Raw genomic sequence first — 22031 nt, 5'->3', positions numbered from 1 at the left:
ACAGTGCTCACCGCTGTACATATCCTGGTATACCTGATGACATGATGATCTGCACAGGCATTCGTAGACCGTGGCGTTCCAAAGCTTGCATAAGAATGAGAAAATTTTGCTGATTTACGAACGAATCACCAGACTAGAATGGCCTAGAATACTAATCAAGCAGTCCCGCATGCGAAGAACCCGCCAAGCCACTCCAGCGAGAGGAGGAGAGCAGCGCTTCCCCCGCACGTGCTTCTCTCTCTTCTAAGCCTGTCATTAAAAAAAAAAAAAAAAAAAAAGGGGGGGGGGGATTAGAGAGAGAGAGAGAAGAAATAATAAAAAAAAAGAAAACAAAGTGGGCATTAGTTCGAAGCATAGCCTCCGAGATTGAGCGGCGCGTGTGGGCTCCGCGAACTATTCCTCCATGCCGCGAACAAATATTGAAGGCTATGCGCGAAGCATGGTGCGAAGTTCAAATCAATTTTATTCTTTTGATTTAGCTCTAAACAAGAAAAATAAATAAAATATGTTTATACCCATAGCCCTATACCCATAGCGGGTACAAATACAAGTAACGTGCATTAATGCAAGTAAGAACAAAAAGTTCTCTAGCGCTAACTGTATGCCTCGCACGTCAATGTAAACTTTAAGATGAAATTATTTTTACACTAAAACGGCACGCATGATGCGCTTTTCACCACATTTGCCACTTTCTGCAGCCTTGTGACTAATGAACTGATCCAAGACTAATCAATCCGATGCAGACAGCATGTCCAGCATGGCGGTAGATGTGAGGCTCTTTTCTGCCCGAAAACAACATCGCGGCGAAAACATACGCCCAAAGGGACTTGTAGCTCCTGGAGATGTTATTACAACAGATGCGGGCTTTATGAGGTAAGTAGAACTTGCTTGACGTCTGTCGCTGTTGGACTCGTGTAGCACGCACGCCGACTGCGGGAAGTCGGAGTAGCTGAACTTGCATATTGAAGTCGCTTGTTTTCATGTAGGAGTGAGTCGGATGTTCATTCGCATGTTGTTTGATTCACTAAAGCCAGGCGGCAAGCGCATCCGTACCGTTGTCACTATTGGCGTTCACGTTATTTTCTCCCATTCCTTTACTTGCAGAGGTCACGGAACATATCTGGACAATGAACAGCTTCTGTCATCTGTTGCGGGTGCAGTGGAGAAAGTAAACAAGCTCATCACTGTTCGTCCACTCAAAACACGGTGCGTATGCAGCTTCTACGACGAGCGGACTTCTCACACCTGCAGGCCGCTAAAGTTTGGCAGGTTCTTGTAGGGTACATTGGGTAAGGGGTGGGGAATTGTTATCTCGTATTGCTACCGTTCAAAATTTTGTTCTCGTTATTTACAAATAATTTCATTACTGTATCACACCGTAGCAGTTCTGGCCTGTATATTGTGTTATGTAAGAAGCGTCTCGCTTAGCTGCTTGCAGCGTCAATTTGTTATCAAAATGATCTTTGTTTACAGGTGGTTGTGTTGAGACGCAAGTACACAAAGGCTGCTCTGTTCATTTGTTTCTATCTACCACTGTAACGATGACTTTCTTTTGCGCAGCTACATTGGCGAGATTGGAGACGTCGTTGTCGGACGTATTGTTGAAGTTCAGCAAAGACGGTGGAAAGTTGAAATGGCCTCACGTCTGAATGCATCTCTATTGCTTTCTTCAGTTAACCTACCTGGAGGAGAATTGGTATGATGGTCCTTTTGTGCACCTATTGGGCGGCGTTTACAGTTTCTGTGAAGCAGTACGAACAGAATGAACTGTGGTAATGATATGATGCTCAGTGCTCCCTATCATGAAAAGGTTGCTTTATAGTGGTGAATGCAAGTAGTATGTTCACGAGCCTCCTGTTAATAGTGAGTAATAATTATTTAAGATGGGCTACATTTCCGTACCTGTATTCATTTGTGTCAGTCATTTGTTCACACACAGTAGAACCTCAAAGTTGTCCTCAAAAGAATAGAAAATGTCTTCATTGTCACAGTTTAGGTTCATTATAGCAAGGTTCCAATAGTAAAAAGATAATTTTACACTTCAACTGTGATGTTGATTGTTATACTAAAGCCAGAAACTTGTCAGGCAAATTGTTTGCAAACTGTATAGTGCAGCAACAAATTGGTCAAGCCCACATAGCATGATTTTCTCTTTAATGCATGAATTGTTGCTTTTGCTGATTCTCGCCAGCGCAATCAGCATAACCAAACAAGTATCATTTATTGCCACAGCTGATGATACAGTTGATAACACCGGCTGCTAAACTTGCCGTTTGCTAGTCAGCAGGCAAAATGGCATGCAATCCGCAACATGCTGTATCATCTGTGCTTGCACACATTTTGTAGACTGGTGTAAATAGATCTTGGCAGTGATTACAGTTGTGGGCAATAACTGTGTAGATGCTCATAGTTAGCCCATGTTCTGTGAATTCTTTGTTATGTGATATTCTGACATACTCTTTCAGAGGAGAAAATCGGCTGAGGATGAACTGCTAATGAGACAGTACTTGTGTGAAGGCGACCTCATCAGTGTATCCTTTCAATTTTGAGCCTAAAGGAACAAGTGAACAACTAAATTTAAACATAGGAAAGGAAATGCAAATGAAGTATAACAGTGGTGGTATGTCCCATCTCTGCACGTGCAAGTATCCATCTTTTTTGTAAAAGTATCTTGTACTGCTTCATGTGCTTCATTCTTTGGAACTGTGCTTTCATTTAAATTGTCATGCTACCGTAAGAGACTCAAGTTGCCAGTCTACTGTGCTTGGGCTTCTGCTGCAGTTGAAAACTTAGCGTCAGCTTTGCAGTAACTTCTGGAAGTGGCTTGTTTTGTCCTTTGCAATATGCATGGTCTTCTGAAGTGTTGTGTACTCTTTACTGCCTAGCTTGTTAACTTGACAGCTGTGACACCAGGCAGAAGTCCAGTCAATTTTTGCTGATGGGTCACTGTCACTACACACCAGGAGTCTCAAGTATGGCAAGGTAAGTTCCCTGTCCCAATCCTGAACCCTTTAAGACCGACTGCAACAAAGTTTTGGGCCGTGTAATATGCTTAGTTTAATAAAGTAGATATAGAGTAGCTTCTGTGCAGAATTTTACGTTTGAAATACAAGTGGATGTGCCAGCCATGAAAGGCTATCAAAAGTAAATGTTTTGATACCAAAAGCCGCAATTTCGCCCGAAATTCTAAGCATTGATTGCGATAGCTAATTATTAGACAGCTATACGCAGTAAGGCTAGTAGATTTATGAGCTGTATAAAGTATTGTAAACGTTCGCTTACTAAATAGATTAACAAGCATGGTATCACGCACGCACAGGCAAACATGAACACATCTCACTCCATGATCACGGACACTCGCTGTCAGAATGCTGGCGTGATGAAGAGCAGCAGCGGCGAGCAAATTGCGCTTCGTGCTGCCTCTTGCTTCAACCTGAACTAGGCATGCGAGAACACAGTGCGTCCGCAGTCATCAGCTATCTCGGGTCGGCTAGCCTTCGAACCTAGTGCAGATTACCTACAAGATAAGACAACCGCACGCAGCTATGCTCAGCCGCGCCATGTGCAGCTGGAGTAGACGTGGTGATGTGCGCTACCCTGCCCCCCTTCCCCTCCTAGCACACGGACATCTCCCTGCTCCCCCCCCTCCCCTTGTGCACGCGAAAAGTCGACGCACTGGCCTCCTCGCCTTCCTCTCTTGCGTGTGCGAGTAGACGCTGCCGCACCAAGCCACCATCCTTCTTGGCTCACCCCGTATGCTTTCCCTTGCACCTACAGCATACAGCGCACGGCCATGATATTGTTATGTAGAAGACGCTGACGAAAAGCTATATACAAGTATATTTACAAGGAAATGCGCTGCATTTGGCCAAGAGGCAACAGCCCGCACTAGCCTCCAATCTTCGTCGTCGTCTTCACACTGCTCGCCTCTTCGTCAAGGCAAATACTGTTCCGTAGCACTACCTCCGGCGGCAAAAGCGCTGTCCCGGAGCGATTAAAGGCTGGACTCGGAAGCAGTGTAGTAGGCCTTGAGCCTGCTGACGTGCACAACATCACTAGATGCCAGAGTAGACGGCGAGGTCGAACTGACAGGTTCAATTTCGTACGTCACAGGCGTTGCCTGGCGCAGCACGCGGTAGGGGCCTGTGTATCGCGAAAGGAGCTTCTCTGAAAGTGACGTGACGAGAGGGCGACCACAGGAGCACGAGCGCACCAGGCGAGAACTGTGCGTCACGGTAGCGGGCGTTGTACTGACGCTGCTGAGTGGTTTGCAAGGCCGTCAGTTGAGTACGGGCAAGCTGGCGTGCATGGTCGGCGAGGGCGATGGCGTCGCGTGCATACTAGCTTGTTGAGATCGCAGCATGAGGAAGTGCCGTACCAAGGGGCAAGGTCGGTTCGCGACCGTACAGTAGATAAAATGAAGAAAATCCGGCGGTGTCGTGCCAGGAAGAATTATACGCAAATGTGACGTAAGGAAGGGCAATGTCCCAGTCGTGGTGGTCCTTGGAAACGTACTTGGACAGCATATCGGTAAGGGTACGGTTTAGCCTCTCCGTCAGGCCATTGGTTAGAGGATGGTATGAGGTAGTCGGTAGTCAACTTGTGTTGAGTGGAGCAGGAACGCACAATGTCGGCGATAACTTTCGACAGGAAGTTACGACTACGGTCAGTAAGCAGCTATCGCAGGGCGCCACGAAGCAAGATAATGTCACGCAAGAGAAAGTCCGCGACGTCAGTGGCGCAACTGGTAGGGAGAGCCCGCGTGATAGCGTATCGGGTGGCGTAATAAGTTGCGACGGCTACCCATTTGTTCCCAGAGGATGACGTAGGAAAGGGGCCGAGGAAGTCTAATCCAACACGAAAGAACAGTTCCACAGGGACGGTGATCGGCTGGAGATGACCGGCAGGTAGCACCTGAGGTGTTTTCCGACGCTGGCAGGGATCACAGGCAGCAACATAGCGTCGGACGGAGCGAGCGAGACCGGGCCAACTAAAAGTGGCGGCGGACGCGGTCGTACGTGCGGGTTACCCCAAGATGTCCTGCAGTGGGTGCGTCCTGCATTTTAAAGAGGACAGTCCGTCGTAGGATGTTTTGGCACGACAAGAAGATCAGATCCGTCGGGGAGGAAGTTCCTTCGGTACAGAATGCCGCCCTGGAGGACATATCGGCGAATGGAGGCGTCGGTAGGAGTAGAGCGCAGACGCTCGGTAAGTGCTCGCAGCGATAAATCCTGGTACTGCTCATCGGCGATGTTAGCGAAGGCAGACACAGAGAAAATACCGTTGGCGGTACTACTGTCGGCGTCGTCAGGCTCGTCTACTGGGTAGCGAGACAGGCAGTCAGCGTCCTTGTGTAGTCGGCCAGATTTGTAGGTGACACAATACGAATATTCTTGGAGGCGTAAGGCCCAGCGAGTAAGTCTTCCTGTAGGATCTTTCAGTGAGCATAACCAGCAAAGCGCGTGATGGTCTGTGACAACGGAAAAGGGTCGGCCATATAAGTATGGGCGGAACTTCGCAACCACCCAAACTAGGGCCAGACAATCACGCTCAGTGATGGAATAGTTGCGCTCGGACGGTGAAAGGAGCCTGCTGGCGTAAGCGATAACACGGTTGTTGCCGCGCTGGCGTTGTGCCAGTAGTACTGCGCCAATTCCGTGGCCGCTGGCATCAGTACGGACTTCGGTAGGTGCAGAAGGATCGAAATGGGCCAGAACGGGAGGCGTTGTGAGGAGGTCGATTAGATGCGAGAACGCAGAGGCCTCGTTATCGCCCTACTGGAAAGGGGTATCTTTTTCAAAAGCTCGGTTAGTGGTCGTGCTATGGCCGCGAAATTTTTCACAACACGGTGGAAGTACGAACAAAGGCCGACGAAGCTGCGCACATCTTTGACACACTTCGGAACAGGTAAGTGCGTGCAGCATGGATCTTGCCTGGGTCCGGTTGCACTCCGTTCGCGTCAACGAGATGTCCAAGGGCAGTAATCTGGCGACGGCCGAATTGGTACTTCGATGCGTTGACTTGCAGACCGGCTCGACGAAAAACATCCAGGACTGCTGAGAGGAGCTCGAGGTGCGTAGCGAACGTTGGGGAGTATACTATAACGTCGTCTAAGTAGCACAGGCACGTGGACCATTTGAAACCATGAAGAAGGGAGTCCATCATGCGTTCAAAAGTTGCAGGAGCGTTACATAGACCGAATGGCATCACTTTGAATTGATAAAGATCGTCGGGTGTTACAAAAGCAGTCTTCTCGCGGTCTAGATAGTCCACGGCAATCTGCCAGTAGCCGGAGCGAAGGTCAATAGAGGAGAAATAGCGAGTACCGTGGAGGCAGTCAAGGGCGTCATCAATCCGAGGTAGGGGATACACGTCCTTTTTGGTAACCCTGTTCAGGTGCCGATAATCCACGCAAAAGCGCCATGAGCCATCCTTCTTTTTTACCAGTACAACAGGTGACACCCATGGACTACATGACGGTTCAATAATGTTCTTGGCAAGCATTTTGCGAACTTCTGCTGTGAATAACTTGACGCTCAGCCGGTGACACTCGATACGGGCGGCGATGAATAGGAGGGGCATCGCCGGTATTAATGCGATGTTTAACAGCTGTAGTTTGGGCCAAGGGACGATCGTTAAAGTAAAAAATATCGTGGTAGGAAAACAGAACGTGGTAGAGCTCGCGAGCGTGCTCGGACGGCAGTGTCGGGCGCAATCATTTTCTGTAAGTCGGCGATGGTACAAGTTGCCGACTGCGATGGTAGAGGAGGATCGGCTGAATTGTCGTCTACTGCAATAGATGCTACCGAGTGATCCTCGAATGAGCAAAGCTGGGTCAGAGACATCCCGCGTGGCAGCACTTGTGTCGTCAAGCCAAAATTGACCACTGGCAGGCAGACGCAATTTGCCATAACAGATAAAACTGTATGAGGCACTGTGATCCCATGTGTAAGGAGGACGTCTTGCATGGGAGCCGCGATGTAGTGACCGTCGGGCACTGGTGGGGATGACACTAAGTCAACGTAAGTCAGTGCCGAAGGTGGCAAGCGAATGAAGTCGACGGAACTGAGGCGACTAGGGTGTGGTTCAGCGGGATCCAGAACAGGCAGGTCAAGGCGGAGAGTACTGGCGAAACAGTCGATGAGAGCAGAATGCGCGGAGAGGAAGTCCAAGCCGAGGATGATGTCGTGGGGACAGTGGGCGATGACTGTGAATAGCATGATAGTGGAGCAATCGGCGAAGGAGACGCGGGCGGCACACATACCAATTATGGGGGCTGTTCCGCCATCAGCGACACGGACAACAGGCGTCGTGGCGGGTGTGAGTATTTTCTTCAGCCGGTTACGCTCATTACAGATAAATGCGCCCCAGTGTCTATAAGGGCAGACACAGAAACACCGTCGACTTGCACGTCAAGAAGGTTCAGTTGAGTGGGCAACGTCAGTAGAGGATTTGGCAGCGTAGGGAGCAATGCAGCGTCACCTCGAGGTGCTGCATCGTCTAGTTTTCCGGCTGGGAGCAGCGTCCGAAGGGAGTCGGCAAATAGGAACGACGGGGCTGGGGAGAGCGAGATTGTCGTCGTTGGGGCGAAGGCGAACGAGAATAGGGGCGGTTTGGCGCAGGAGAATCAGGGGCGGCATTATCGGAGCATGCGGCATAGGGTCGAGAAGGGCCACCTGGGTGAGAGTAGGCAGTATAAGTAGACCGGGGCAGGGAACTCCAGCGACTGCGACAGTGGCGAGAAATGTGTCCGATTCGACGGCAGTGAAAACAAATGGGCTTGTCGTCAGCAGTGCGCCATTCAGATGGGTTGTGGAAACGTGGTGGGTAAGAAGATGTGGGACGCGGTGGAATCGAAGAAGCTGGGTGGGTATCAGGGCGATGGGCCGAGCAGACGGTGTGAAGGCCCATGTTGGCGAATTCCTGGTGGACAACTGCCTGGATCAGGGAAACCGTGACTGCAGGGGCGTTGGAGGAGCTGAAGTCGAAGGCAGTCGGATAGGCGGCCTCAATCTCACGCCGGACGATCCTGGTAACATCGCCAGTGTTGTTGGGACGAGGAGCGTCGGCGCAGGAAGATGTCGCAGAGGTGTTGGGCAGACGGGCAAACTGCTGGTCGGTACGTCGGCTTTTAGCGAGTTTCAGGCGGTGGCACTCTTTTATAACTGCATCCACCGTCGCCACGTTGTTGAAAACGAGCAAGTTGAAGGCGTCATCGGGCAATGCCTTTGAGGATGTGGGAAGCCTTGTCTGGCTCAGTCATGTGTGCGTCAACTTTCCGGCACAGAGCCAAGACATCCTGAATGTACGTGACGTAGGGCTCTGTTGATGTCTGCACACGGCCGGATAACGCCCTCTGCGCGGCAAGTTGGTGACCGTAGGGGTTGCCGAACAAGTCTCGGAGCTTTTGCTTAAGCGAATCCCAACTGGTGAGCTCATCTTCGTGTGTCCGAAACCAAACTCGAGGTGTGCCACCGAGGTAAAAGAGTACGTTGGCGAGCGTGATAGTAGGGTCCCACGGGTATTCCGGCTGACGGGTTCGTACAGGCTGATCCAGTCCTCGACGTCTTCCTCATCTTTGCCCGAGAAAACGCCAGGATCATGGGTAGCGGGGAGAGCGATGTAGGTCGTCGAAGTGGCAGCAGGTGTCGGAACAGGCTGAGTCGAGCTGTCCTCGCCGGGAGCCATGACGGAAGTCTTGACGTACTGTCCACTGCGAAGCTCCGTGACGAGGTACAGGGAACCTCCACCTCCACCAGATATGTTACGTAGGAAGACGCAGACGAAAAGCTATATACAAGTATATTTACAAGGAAATGTGCCGCACTTGGCCAAGAGGCAACAGCCCGCACTAGCCTCCAATCTTCGTCGTCGTCTTCACACTGCTTGCCTCTTCGTCAAGGCAGATACTGTTCCATAGCAATATTATCCCACTTTGACATTATACCGAAACTCACGGAAATGGCGATGCCGCAGTACCGGTGGAAATTCGCCTGGAGTGTCCATATATCGCATTAAAAAAGAAACGCTGCCATTAGTGCTTGCAGGAAGTGACGCATGACTCGGAATTCGCAACTCTTTGGCATGACCCCTGAGATTAGGCGTTGTTCACAGCACACCAAGAACTATTGGAGGCGACATGCTGGGACTTGCGTTGTGCCCGTTAACCACCAGGTGCATGCGGTGTCTGTGTAGATGCTATTTAAATGCAGCTCATACGAAAATTAATTACAAACCATGCAGCTTTGCAACATTGCTTCAGTAGTATACACTACTCATCTATTACGAATTTAGCCCAAGGGAAATTTCGTTGCAGTTGGCCTTTAATAAGAAGTAACACATGTAAATATTGCAAATTTATATGTATATTTGTATGGTCAGTTGTGCGCTCCACGAGTAAATAAATCATTAGTTGAATATTTAATGAACTAGTAGTTGGTTTACTGAACTATACGCAACTAGAAACCTGCTGCAGCAAACATTAACCAAAAAAGCAGCAGTAGCACAGGTTGCACATCCTGCAGAGGTGCCTGCGTCTGCTGGCGTTTGGTGTATTGCAACACCTGGACCTAAGCACATGGGGGTTGGACCCTTCCGCGTGTAGCCTTGTCCTGGGGGTTGAGCCGATGCCAGGTGTTTGGACCTTTACGACCCCTCGGCGAAGGCAGCACATCCCTTTGGCCTCTGCTGTAGATAAGTCTGCTGCTTGCCAGAATCTTTCTCAGCAGATGCCCCTTAAGGTGGTGTCTGTGTGAGCCATTCTTTTCAAAACGTTAGTAGCCATCTCTTCCATTTACATACCGCCTCATCACCAACTCAGCAAAACATAATTTTTGTGCTGATTTGCCAGCTCCCAGAACCATACATAATCGCAGGTGGTATTAATGCTCCCAGCACTTTGTGGGGAGTCTCCCGGCGTGATGCCAGGGGTCAAGTTATAGAAAATTTTCTAGTAACCTCTAGTAGTGGGCCTCTTTAATAAAAAAAGAGCGCACCTACTACAATATCCACCACAATACATATTCTTGCATAGATTTAGCAATTGGCACTGCATGCCCTCCTTCCTTACATAGGATGGAATGTCGTCAAGAATCCATTTGGGAGTGACCACTTTCCTGTAACGCTGAACTTAATACAGTAACATGACAGTCCACCCCACGCACCCCCGTTGGAAAATAACATCGGCTGACTGGAAAAGTTTTAAAGATTCAACCTACTTCACACGAGATTTTATCAACGATTTTAGTATTGATGATGCAGTAGCGTATTTTACCTCTTTTATTCTCGACGCAGCTGAGAAATTTATTCCACGAACAAACGGTCTCTCATGTAAGAGACGGATCCCATGGTGAAATGAGGACTGCAGACTGGCACAAAAGAAACAAAACAAAGCTTGGGGTGCACTGCATCACTCCCTGACTGCATAAAATCTTAGGATTTAAACTGGTAAGATCACAGGGAAGGCGGACATGGTGACAGGCAAGGAGGGCTAGCCGGGAGACTCTGGCATAACATCCCACACACAGGAGTCCAAAGTTAGAATGGTCTAAGAAGGCTAAAGGGGCAGGAAATTACCACTGGTCAATGAACAAGGAAACAGCTTAGAAGACCAGGCTAATGCTCTTGGTGAACACTTCGAGAGTGTTTCTAGCTCGATCCAGAATTCAAGATTATTTCTTAAACACAAAGAAATAGCTGAACGCAAGACACTTGACCGTAAATGCACACAGAATCACCCTTATAACCTTCCTTTTAACATTGCCAAGCTAAGAGCTTCCTTGAACGTATGCAAGAACTCTGCACCGGGTCCTGACAGAATCATGTACGACATGATTAAGCACCTTCACAGTGACACTCAAATGACGCTACACACACTTTTCAATGCTATATGGGCTGCCAGGTACCTTCCATTCCATCTGCATGTAAAGTAGCCATTGTCATTCCGATTTTGAAATGGGGTAAGTACCCCCATTAGTAACAAGTTACCGTCCAATGGCCCTTACAAGTTGTATCTGCAAACTCTTTAAAAAAAATGGCTAATCACCATCTTCTGCATTTTCTGGAATCTAACAAACTGCTTGACCCATGCCCGTGTGGTTTTAGGGAAGGCCGCTCGACGACTGACCATCTCGTACGCATTGAGAGAAACATTCGCAATGCCTTCATTGATAATTCTTTCTGTCAGTATTCCTCGATATAGAAAAGGCATAAAATACTACTTGACGTTACGGAATATTGAGAGACCTCTCAAACATGTTTAATTTAATTAAAAGCTACCTGTCTAACCGGACATTCCGTGTTAGAATTGGAAACACTTTGTCTAGGCAATTTGTACAGGAAACTGGAGTAGCGCAGGGTGGCGTACTTAGTTGCACCCTCTTTATTGTTAAAATGAATTCTTTAGGTTCCTATATTCTACGGAAGTTATCGTAATCTGTAAATGTTGATGACGTGCAGATAGGATTCAAGTCATGTAACCTCTCCATCTGTGAGTGAAAAGTTCAGCTAGGCTTGAAAAAAGTATCAAAATGAGCTAATGAGAATGGATTTAAGCAAAATCTTTAAAAGAGCTGTGTTCTGTTTACAGGAAAGAGATGCCTGGTCCTAGAGCCCAATATTGAACTCTATAAAGAATGCATACCTGTGACCAGAATGCAAATTCTTAGCTATCCTACTAGACTCAAAGCTTAGCTTTATTTCCCACATAAAGTATATTAAAAGTAAATGCCTGATAACAATGAATATCCTTAAAATCCTGTCGCACACAACATGGTGTAGGGACAGGAAGTGCCTTATGTTGCACAAGAGCTTTATAGGCTCACGTTTGGACAACAGCGCCTTAGTTTATCAATCTGCTGCACCAAGCGTCCTCAAGATGCTAGATCCTATGCACCATCTAGGTATCCGTCTGGCGACTGGTGCCTTCAGGACAAGCCCAGTAGAAAGTCTCTACACAGAATCAAATGAGCGGTCACTCCATCTGCAGAGGTCATACTCCAGTTTCTTGTATTATCTGAAAGTACACTCAAACAATGAGCACCCCTCTTATTCAACTGTAAAGGATATGACTAGTGCCACCCTCTCTCATAACTGACCTGCAGTAAGAGAGCCCGTTTCACTGTGTTTAAGAAACCTCAGTGAGGAAATGGGTGTTCCAGTCTTTGAAAATTCTCTAATGGCTCCAGCGAAGCTGTTACCGCCATGGCAGTGGGAACTCGTTGAATGTGACACATCATTTATTTATGTAACAAAACAAGCTCCAGATGTGCACATACAAATGCACTGTCTAGAGCTTCAGTCGAAGTACACCCAAGGTCAATTCACATCGTCGCAAAGGTGAGGCTGAAATACAGTTCCAAGCCAATGATCAGCGACATCAATTATGGTCGTGTGATTGAAGCGGGGCTACATATCGCGGGGCAAAACACTTGTTGATGAAAATTATGCATCCAATACTTCTCCGATGGAAATATTTGAAAAAGTACAGACAATTGCATTAGAATAGAACAATGTGAAGTCACAGGCAGTTTGCTTTCATCCATGAATAATTATGAATACGAAACTGTGCAGGCTTTCTGAAGTTCACTCGTGGCGAGGCTTGCCGAGATATGCCAAGATTGTATTACCGTATTTAACACTGTAATGTCGTCAAAACTCCCTTATGCATAGCCACAAAAAATAATGCTATGTATTAACCTTATAAGATTTGATCACTAACTTTATTTTTGAACTGCCTTTTCACTAAATATTATGTTTGAGCTATGTCTTCAGTACCAGAGAAAAACTGCAGGTGGCACGGCACGTGTGCTGTGTTGGTGATAGGGTGAACCGTGATCGAGGCACCCTAGTTAGTGAAGATTAAAGTGTGGTTTTTGTGAATCATTTCAATGTAATGTTGATTTTATCTTAACATCAAAATAACAGATGTGTGTTGGTACTAAATTCCCGTGGATATGCTACTTTGTTCAAAATCTGGGTGAAACCATTGCTCTGAATTCGTGCAAAACTCTCAAGGCTCACCAGTGTAATGCGTGCCGTTATACAAAGAGGCCTATAAATATAGATGGGTGTATTTGGGTTACATTGTGACACAATGCTGTGGCGAATATTCTCACTTACTTACGCTTTGTTTTGTATTATTGTGTGCTCTGTATATGGGATATCATAGCGATGTGATGTGAGCTGGTCCAGTAGACTATTTGGTGCAACAAGCCTCGAATGGCAAAGGTTGGTTTTTTTCCACCGAGAAATTGGCCCTGCGAAATGGAGATGGCACTGCCGTGCCTCCACAAGCCGTCATTGCAGGTCGTATGGGCTTCTATGGTAGCTTCGCTACCATGTGTACATATACCTTGGTACACCTGCCCAGAGCTTTACATAGATGCATCAGTCACAAGCTGGCATCTCTTACGCAGCTGATGGCCCATAGTTATCAGAACCTGACGTTCTACACCCTGAAACCAGTATCTTCATGGCAGAGGCCTGTGCAGTACTGTCGGCTACTAAACACATTAAGAAAGCAAGGCTCCCAAAGGCCATTATATTCACATATTCCCAAAGTGTTGTCAAAGCTTTACAATCACTACAATAACACAGAAATTCTGTAGTCAACTACCTCTATTCACTGCTCTGCAATATGCATGCATCTGGCCGACAGGTTGTAATATGTTAGGTGCCTAGGCACAGATGTATAGAGGGTAACGAGCTTGCAGGTAAAATGGCAACTTTATAGCAACGAAATCTAGCAATCCGTCCATACCCGTTCCGGCCACAGACTTGAAGCCATTCCTACGCAAAAAACTGAGTAGCTATTGGCAACACCTGTGGGATTTGTAAACATTGAATAAGCTTCATGTAATTAAGTCACTTCTAGGGAATAGGCCATCATTAACAAAGTCTTTACGATCTGACATTCTCTTTTCCCACCTCAGAATAGGGCACATATATGGTACCCATTCATACCTTTTGACTGGCGCCGAACCTCCCCTCTGTGGTAGATGTGGCGAGAGGCTGACCATACTGCACGTCTTCCTGGAGTGCCGGGAAGTGGAAGCAGAATGAAAAAAGCACTTTCCTCTAGCATACAAACTACATATTCTCTTACACCCGACATTATTTCTTGGCCCAGAACCTTTCTTTGAAACCTAAGCAGTGCTTAAGTTTTTAAATGATGTTGTGCTACATGTTATTAGCCCGAGAGATTCGTAGCGATCTCTCTATCTAAAGGGTATTGCTGTGCGTTTACTGTCTTGTAGAGCATGTGCCACCAGGCCCTTGTGCTCAAGGGTCTCTGTGAGATGGTAGCACTACTGGAAGCGACGCATTTTCTTGTATTATCACTTTCAGGAATATATTTTATGGTCATCGCCCACATCACTCGTCCCTGGCATTATTTTATACTTGTATATTTTACGTCCCTTACAATGAATATTTTAGGCCTCTTATACAGCCACGTTACATATGACACTTGTCATTCACCGCATCATCGACTTCCCCATACCATTTTTGGCGTCCTTTGGCCATCTCTGGCCCTTGCGCCAAAAAACCCCATGCATCATCAGCACAGATGGCACAGTTAATGCTACATGTACTGGTCATTAAATGTTGTTTATTCTAAAGAATTTGAATACTTTACAGATGTACTGCCATTACATTTACAACTTACCAATTATTTTGTGCTAAAAATAAGTCCAAACCCTTGATACCATAGGAGAACTACTAGCAAGTGTCAGAGCAGTGTAAATAATTGACTGTAATACCTGTTTCTATGAGCTGGTTGCAATATTCTGGAGACGGATGCATCATGACAACGTGATACAGTGGCCCACCCTGTTCCTGTGCAATTGCAATTGCAATCATGTGCAAGTGCAGCTCGAGAAAACATGCACAACACTCTTTTTCAAGCGAAACTTGTATTGCCTCACAAGTGTCGGCAGTGGTGGTGGTGTCACGCTAAAACCTTATCGAAAACCTCTCGAAAACTCGCGTCTCGTTCACTTGGTATATACCAAAATTGGCATGGAAGGGTACGAATATATGACTGCTTACATGACTGATAGGTCATGACATCAATAACATCACTTGCTTGTCAGTTACGTCATGATTAACAATAATGAAATCACGTGCGGTGCATACCCGCATTGGATATGCGGGTATGAGCCAGGGACAATAAATAAAGAAGAGAGAAGGAAAGAAAGAAACCACGTCTGGCTCATGCCGGGGCCGCACATTTTGGGGTCATTTGGTGTGTTGCGGTGAGGAAAAGGGAAAGAAAGGGGGCTGGCGCGCACTCCGCCGAGCTTCCCTCGCCTCAGATCAGTTTTGGTGACTGGATGGGAAGGCCGCGCATGGTGCGTTCCGTCGAGGAGCAAGCTGCGTTGGAGCAACGGCGCCGCGAACTCGCTCGGGAAAGGGCTCGTCGTCGACGTGCCAATTCTAGCGTGAGGGCTTCTGATGCCCAGGCGAAATGTCAGCGAAGAGCCGCAGACCCAGAGTTGCGGGAGCGCAATGTTGAGGCCAAACGTCAGCAAAAATTCGCCGACCCTGAGTTTAGGGCAAACCAAGCGGAACACCTGCGACAGCGTCGTCTTGCCACAAGCTTTGCTTACCCCCATTTTCATGACAGGGGAAGGGCTGGTGATTTTCCTTTTTTTTTTTTTTTTTTTTTTTCGAGCGACATCGTATTTAGTTTCCTTGTCTTATTGCTTCATGATGTCAGCAAAGTTTGCTATATGTCATGACCTCACGGTAATGTCGATGCCAGGTCCAGCATTTCGAGACCAACTTTAGCATCAAATAAAATAACTTGCAGTATCTTCAGCCTTCATACTTGCATGCTAAGCGTCATCCTTTTACGTGCGAGAAGCATGTGTTAGAGTTTTACAAATTTGAAATGTGTGTCAGTACTCCAATAGGACAAACTCTGTTAAGAAACATTTTCTGAGAAGCTGAACAGATTACCGAAGTCCTTTCATGTTCATCTCAAAGGCCACTTACCACAAAGTGACCATCACCGTGCATTAGACAACAGCATGCAAGCACTTTATCGCCTTTTCATGAACAATTGCCATGTCTAAGTGATTCAAGAATTTAGCAACTGAGCATGATTTCACAGGCTTTATTCCCAACTGCGACAGCTGTACTGCTGTGGGGACGAATTGCATGTACGAAGACCTTGTTGCAATTTAAATTATATTAAAGGGCTCTGAAACACTTTTCTAACTTATGACAGAGTGACCTCACTATTAAAGTATGTTACCTCACGAATCTCCTGCCGCGACAATTTTTTTAATCGTTCAAGTATAAGTGAAGTTAGACATAGTTATTGCACCGATGAGTGGCTTTCTGCCTCCATTAGCGTGCTGGAAGCTACACTGTCAAGGAGGCAAAGCCCCGTCCAAAAGTTTAGTGTCTCGGTGCCGAGAGGGCTCATCGTGGCACCCCGTGATGGCCGCGGTAGACTACACTGCAGACAGCTGTCATGTGTAGACCGGCAGTGCAAAGATAGAATTATTTTTCTGTATTTTTGAAATAACATATATATTTTTCATTTATTTAACTCAAAATTAGCAATAATAGTATTACTGAGATTGTTCTTGCGATCACAACAATAGCCAATAACTGTTGGTGGGCATTGCTGCTTGCGATAACGCTGCATAACAACATTGCAGAGGTGAGCACAAGTGATTTTTCACTATTTTATTGCGATAGCAATTATATGGACACTCAAAAGCAGATTTCTGCCGTCGCCGTGAGGTTCCGTATGACGTCAATGGAGATGAAATCGTCGCCACGCGCCGAACGCTGTATGTGCGAGTGAAAGGGCGCGAGGGGCGCGCGCTTTCACGGGGAGTGAACGCACGCCGGAGAACAAACGCGCGTTCTGCGCCGTGCTCGCTTAAGGGCTGCAGAAGTAGGCGTCTCTTTCCTCCTTTACAATCACCATATATGTAGAGCAAACGCGCCATCTTCCGACGCGCGAGAGGCCGAGGGGGGGGGGAAGGGAGGCGACGTTAAGCTGCGGCACCAAGTGCCTATTTATATAGGAGGCTCCGGCAACAGTCAGCAACGCCGCACGCATTTTGAGCGAACGCGGGCAAAACGCCGACGGCGTCGACATTAGTTCTGCGTGTTGCCGGTGCTGCTGCATGCCCAAGTTTATACAGCTGATAAAGCTAATATCATTACTCCGTATAGCTCTCTACAAATTTGCTATCGCAATTGATGCTTCGCCTTTCAGGTGAAACTGCAACAACTTTTTTGACACAAAATTGTAAATTCTCTGCTGCATGCAGTGCATAATATTTGGCTCATGAGCCTTTTCTACAGATAGCCAACATTTTTTTACTATGTTCAGAAAGTGTTTCAAGGCCCCTTTAAGTGGTCATACATATTTCATCTGGAGCCCTCCACTGTGTAATCTCATTACAGACAACAAGCTTCGAGATGTAAAACCCATTTGCTCGGCTAATTTCGCTGCATTAGATTACTTGTTGCCAGACTTTTTCTAAACAGCTTTTCAAAAGCCAGAATTTAACTGGTGCATCTGATATGTGATGTACTGCATCACTATGAGACGTTTACATTTGCAGAGAGGCGATGGAAAGTTGATAGTGCTCAAGTGGCTGATATTTATGCAGTGTATAGTGACTGAAAGTTTCAGCATTTATTTTTACAGTTCAAGCAAGCACATATCAGTATATTTTTAGAAATAGTTCAGCGTTTATGTGCGCCTACATTGTTTTTTTTTTTTTCCTACACATTTGCTTTCTTTTCTTTTCAACATTTCTGGCACTTTCTTACTGCTTCTGAGCGCGGACACTGTGCAGCCATCTATGCAGTAAAGGAAAAACTAAGTGGACGTGCTGAGCTCGTCCGAAGCAAAGTTCACCAGTATCACGTTGACACATGCACATACACATACACACACACACACATGCACATAGGTATGCATTATGCATTTTCATTCATGAATTAGCAGTATGCGTTTAATAACTTTTTATTTGTGAGCTCAATTTTTTTATAATTAAATTTTCTGCTAAAGTTTTGCAATAATTTATGCAGACTAAGTTTCATGGTGTGGCCAAGAATTTTTTACTCTCGCATCTGTGTTTAAAGCAAGCGTACATAATCTCGACCCCTGTCACCATCTGTCAGCACAGTCCAAACAGGTACTGTGGGTTTGATGATGTGACAGCTGATGGCAAGTGAACACTGGGGACAAACGAGCATGTGACATGAACAGGCTGAGCACTATGGTGGCCATTTATTCCTCGGCAAAAGATGGCTGCTACCTACAAGCGTTGAAAATTTTGGTTTTATATAGTGTACTGCAGAAAAAAAAAATGATGCAAGGCATTTTTTTTTGTTAGACCAATGCTTTGTGAGTTGTAGGCAATTTGCAAAAATTAAGTTTACATGTACAATATTGTGCGCATCTGAGAGATGCTATGCTCTGCATCGATAGTAGACATCAGAAATCAAAGCACTTTCATTGCTGCATGCAAGAGACATGGTCATTTATGACAATAATGCATCTTCCAAAAAGAAACTGGCTTGATTCCTCCCAGTACTGTGCAAACATACTCTGCAAATTCCCTTTTTACATAAGGTCTCCAGCTTCTCGCCCTCATTTGTTGCTGTTGTGCATAGTTAACATTGATGTTACTAGACAGCTCGACAGTGATTTTTGAATCTGAATGTAAGCAACAAACCTAAAAGATTGTGGATGACAAAGAGAAGAGCATATTTTAGAACATTGATTGCATTCTATTATACAGCATGATTCCTCAGAAAGAACCTGTATGCTTATGGTTCTAAGCTAGTTATTTTAAAGCTATTGTTTGCTTCAAGTGTACCCCTTTCTGTGTCAGATTTGAAGAATTTAACAATAGAGTATCATTTTTTCATCAGAGGAGAATTGTAGGGTTCATTGCCAATCTCTGCATTGTAGTGGTTCATCTAACACCTGTTTATGTATTTCACTCTGATGCGCAGCTTGGCCAAGGCACTTTAGTGCTCGTGTCGCCATCATTGATCAAGCGCTGCAAAACTCACTTCCACAACCTCCCTTGTGGTGTCCAAATCATCTTGGGCAACAATGGTTATGTTTGGATCTGCCCCCTTCCATCTGAAGAAGGCACCAAGTTTGTTCAGAGTGTTGATGTAAGTCATAGCCCATCCATGTTTTTGATTTCCATCAGTAGCACTTGAAAAATTCTATGTGCTGGGCTCGTCAAAACTTGGCAAATGCTTGTGTAAACCAGCACAGTGCAGTTCTATGCTTTGCCAATTGGCAATGATGAGTTCTTTAATTGGCTTCAAGTATTCTGTTTTCCACATATAAGCTCATCAAGGCTGTGCTTCTTGTGCAAGTGACCAGTCAGCAACTTTGCAATGTACACACCAGGTGTTTCAGCAATGACTGTTAATAATAGGTAATATGATTCAAAATATTAATTTTTACCACCAGTATTAATTGTAGTAGTGAATATTAGAATGTGTGTGATGATTCACAATGAAATAATTATCTAATTCTTATTGATTAGCTTTTGAATAATTATCTTAGGGCACATAAGGGAATTGAATTTCAGAATTTAAGCATGTGAGAACTCAAAGCATCTTCGCTTATTAGTAATTGTTAGACCACCACCAGTTTTGAGATGTTCATCCCCAACATCCTTCACACAGTACATTTGGTGTTCTGCATAGCGTTGTCCTGCAGCGTATAAGTAAGGCCTTCTGGTATAACAGCAAAACACCAATGTATTTCACTGCAAGGTTGCAGGCAGGTACCTCTAAACTTATTCTAATCTCTGGGGTGAGATTGCGCAAGTGCCTCGCTTTTTGAACGTTTGCTTTGTATCCTACATCACCGAGTAGACGGCGTTCAATTGGCGCTCCCGCCTTGCCGAGCAGACGACCGCTGATGAAAGCGCGGTGCCGGCTAATCACGAGAGCGTAAGCTAACACTCGGAAAGTGAGATGCTTGCGCAATCTCATCCCAGGATTCCCACTTAGTGGAGATGGCTGACCAGCTTCATTTCCACAATTGCAATATGCGCTCTAAAGTAATTGTTATTTGATTATAATTAACGAATTAATAATCTTATAGGTGATTATTGCATGGAGTTGGATTTCCACTACTCCTACAAATTCTGGCCAGCAAAATTTATTTTGTTTTGTATCTCTTCTTTTTATTAATTATACTTATAGTGACAGTGCTTGTTGAAGCATCCCCTATTATAGCATAAGTAAGTTAGTCTTTTCCACGACATCGTAAAGCGAGAAGGACATTTAACAAGAAACAAAGAATGTACAAGTTTGTGCGAACATTTGCTACAGTTTAGGACTGAAGACTTGGGCTTGTTGGTGTTGCATATTGATCATTGTGCTGAGTGGAAAGATTGTTGGGAAAAGAGAGGCCAGGCGGACAGGCCTGTGGCCTCTTTTTCCCAACTTTTTTCCGTTGAGTGCAATCATCAGTTTGCTCCAGTGCTATGAACTACAATCTGCATTTCATGTTTCCTTCCCAGATGGTCCCTGAAGTGACCAGAGAAGCCATATCGCGAGTCAGGAATTGCATCCTGGCTCTAGCACGGCATAACGTTGTCCTGTTTGATACCAGCATTGTGTATGCCTATGACATCTCATTAGAACACAAGGTTAGGAAAGACTGCGCATGTTGCATCCTGCATTTGTTTTTCCTACTTATTTATTGTGTCTTAAATTTTCTTGCCACCCTCGCATGTCATCCTTAGGACTCCGTTTAAATCTTCTCAGTGGCTTTGATTACCCGTTCTTAGACACCCAAAAAGGGGTCACATACTGAAGTCCTTTTGAAACCTACCACTCTAGCACTTTCAGTATGAATGAAGTGCAAAATTTACTGTTCTAGAACTTAAGTGCAAAATTTACTGTTCTAGAACTTCATGCATGTGAATTACCAGGTATGTACGACAAGTCATAATCTAAATTTCTGCAGTGCTTTTTACTACCATGCACTTTTTTGCACCTTGCATGTTTTCTTGAGCTTTCAGACATGTTTGTTCTCTCACCCTTTTCCAGGTGAATGCCCTCTTGAAACCCGAGGTAATGCGAGAAGTGGCTGACTTAACAAAGCAAAAGCTGCTTCAGGAGGCATAGAAGTGAGAAATAAAACAAAGATGAAATGCTTTGTGGCGTTTTACATATGTGCTTGACTTCTCTTCACTCTAGCTATAGTGACCATGTCTGCGAAGTGTCTGCTGCTTCTCTGCCATGGCACACCTACTTTCTTCTTTGTGTGTGCAAAGGAAGAACTTTTATGTTGCAGTGGATGCAGCTGGTACAGTCACTGTCAGCAAAGTGCAGCCTGCAGAATTTCACACGAGCAGCCTCGAGCACATTACATACGAGCCTAGTTTCGCTAAGCCACTTACTCACTACAATAGGACCCTTTTTTTAAGAAATGTAATACTGGTAAATGCAGTCAATATATCTGGAGTTTGTCATAAGTGGGCTTACTGTAGTGTAACTCAAATCTGGTCCTTATAAAGAATGTTATCATATGCAAAATCGTTGTAATTGAGCTCAACTGTGTGAAATTAAACAATTCGAAGTTTTTTTTTGTAGATAGCAGCACTGCACTGCAGAAGGTTCCCATACCTATCGGAACACCACTTAACTGCTGACATGTTGCCATGGGGACTTTTGCCATGTGGAAACACCCAACCGGTTCACACAAATTTGCATGAGACTCTCATATTTGGCGACTAAATGCAATGATGGGTTCAAAGATGCCCAGACACCTTGACTGCTACTGAAATTTTACTAATGTGTTCTTTAGGTGGGGTTGACACCATATGGTGTATTCTGTGCCATAATATCATCCCCAACTCGGAAAATTGCATCCCTCATTAATTTATTTGACAAGTGTAAGTTCAAAGAGTGTGATAAATGTCATTAAATACACCTGTGTCTCTGGTTGAAAGATCCATGTTTCTGAGAGGATGGTTCTTGCTAAGTTTCAGCAGTGTCAAGAAAGTGCTTTT

General features: G+C 45.6%; 1 protein-coding gene across 1 annotated transcript; it reads left to right on the top strand.

Annotated features, from left to right (window-relative positions):
• The first annotated feature begins 678 nt into the window (after positions 1 to 678).
• On the top strand, positions 679 to 21175 carry LOC119436575 (exosome complex component RRP4-like). The gene is made up of 8 exons (XM_037703458.2): positions 679 to 873; positions 1105 to 1206; positions 1561 to 1696; positions 2466 to 2531; positions 2914 to 2982; positions 18997 to 19164; positions 20535 to 20663; positions 21067 to 21175. The coding sequence occupies exons 1-8, from the start codon at positions 749 to 751 to the stop codon at positions 21142 to 21144; spliced, it is 873 nt and encodes a 290-aa protein (XP_037559386.1). The 5' UTR covers positions 679 to 748; the 3' UTR covers positions 21145 to 21175.
• The last annotated feature ends 856 nt before the right edge of the window (positions 21176 to 22031 follow it).

The sequence above is a fragment of the Dermacentor silvarum genome, chromosome 1 (genome assembly GCF_013339745.2).
Source record: "Dermacentor silvarum isolate Dsil-2018 chromosome 1, BIME_Dsil_1.4, whole genome shotgun sequence".
Lineage (NCBI taxonomy): Eukaryota > Metazoa > Arthropoda > Arachnida > Ixodida > Ixodidae > Dermacentor > Dermacentor silvarum.
The sequence above is the reverse complement of the archived record's forward strand: the minus strand, read 5'-3'. Positions and strand labels throughout refer to the sequence as shown.

Excerpts from the sequence above, each read along its gene's own strand:
- LOC119436575 (XM_037703458.2), top strand. The coding sequence starts at position 749 with ATGTCCAGCATGGCGGTAGATGTGAGGCTCTTTTCTGCCCGAAAACAA. Across the intron at positions 2,532-2,913 it reads GTGAAGGCGACCTCATCAGT|GCAGAAGTCCAGTCAATTTT; the intron begins GTATCCTTTCAA and ends CTGTGACACCAG. Across the intron at positions 20,664-21,066 it reads ACATCTCATTAGAACACAAG|GTGAATGCCCTCTTGAAACC; the intron begins GTTAGGAAAGAC and ends ACCCTTTTCCAG.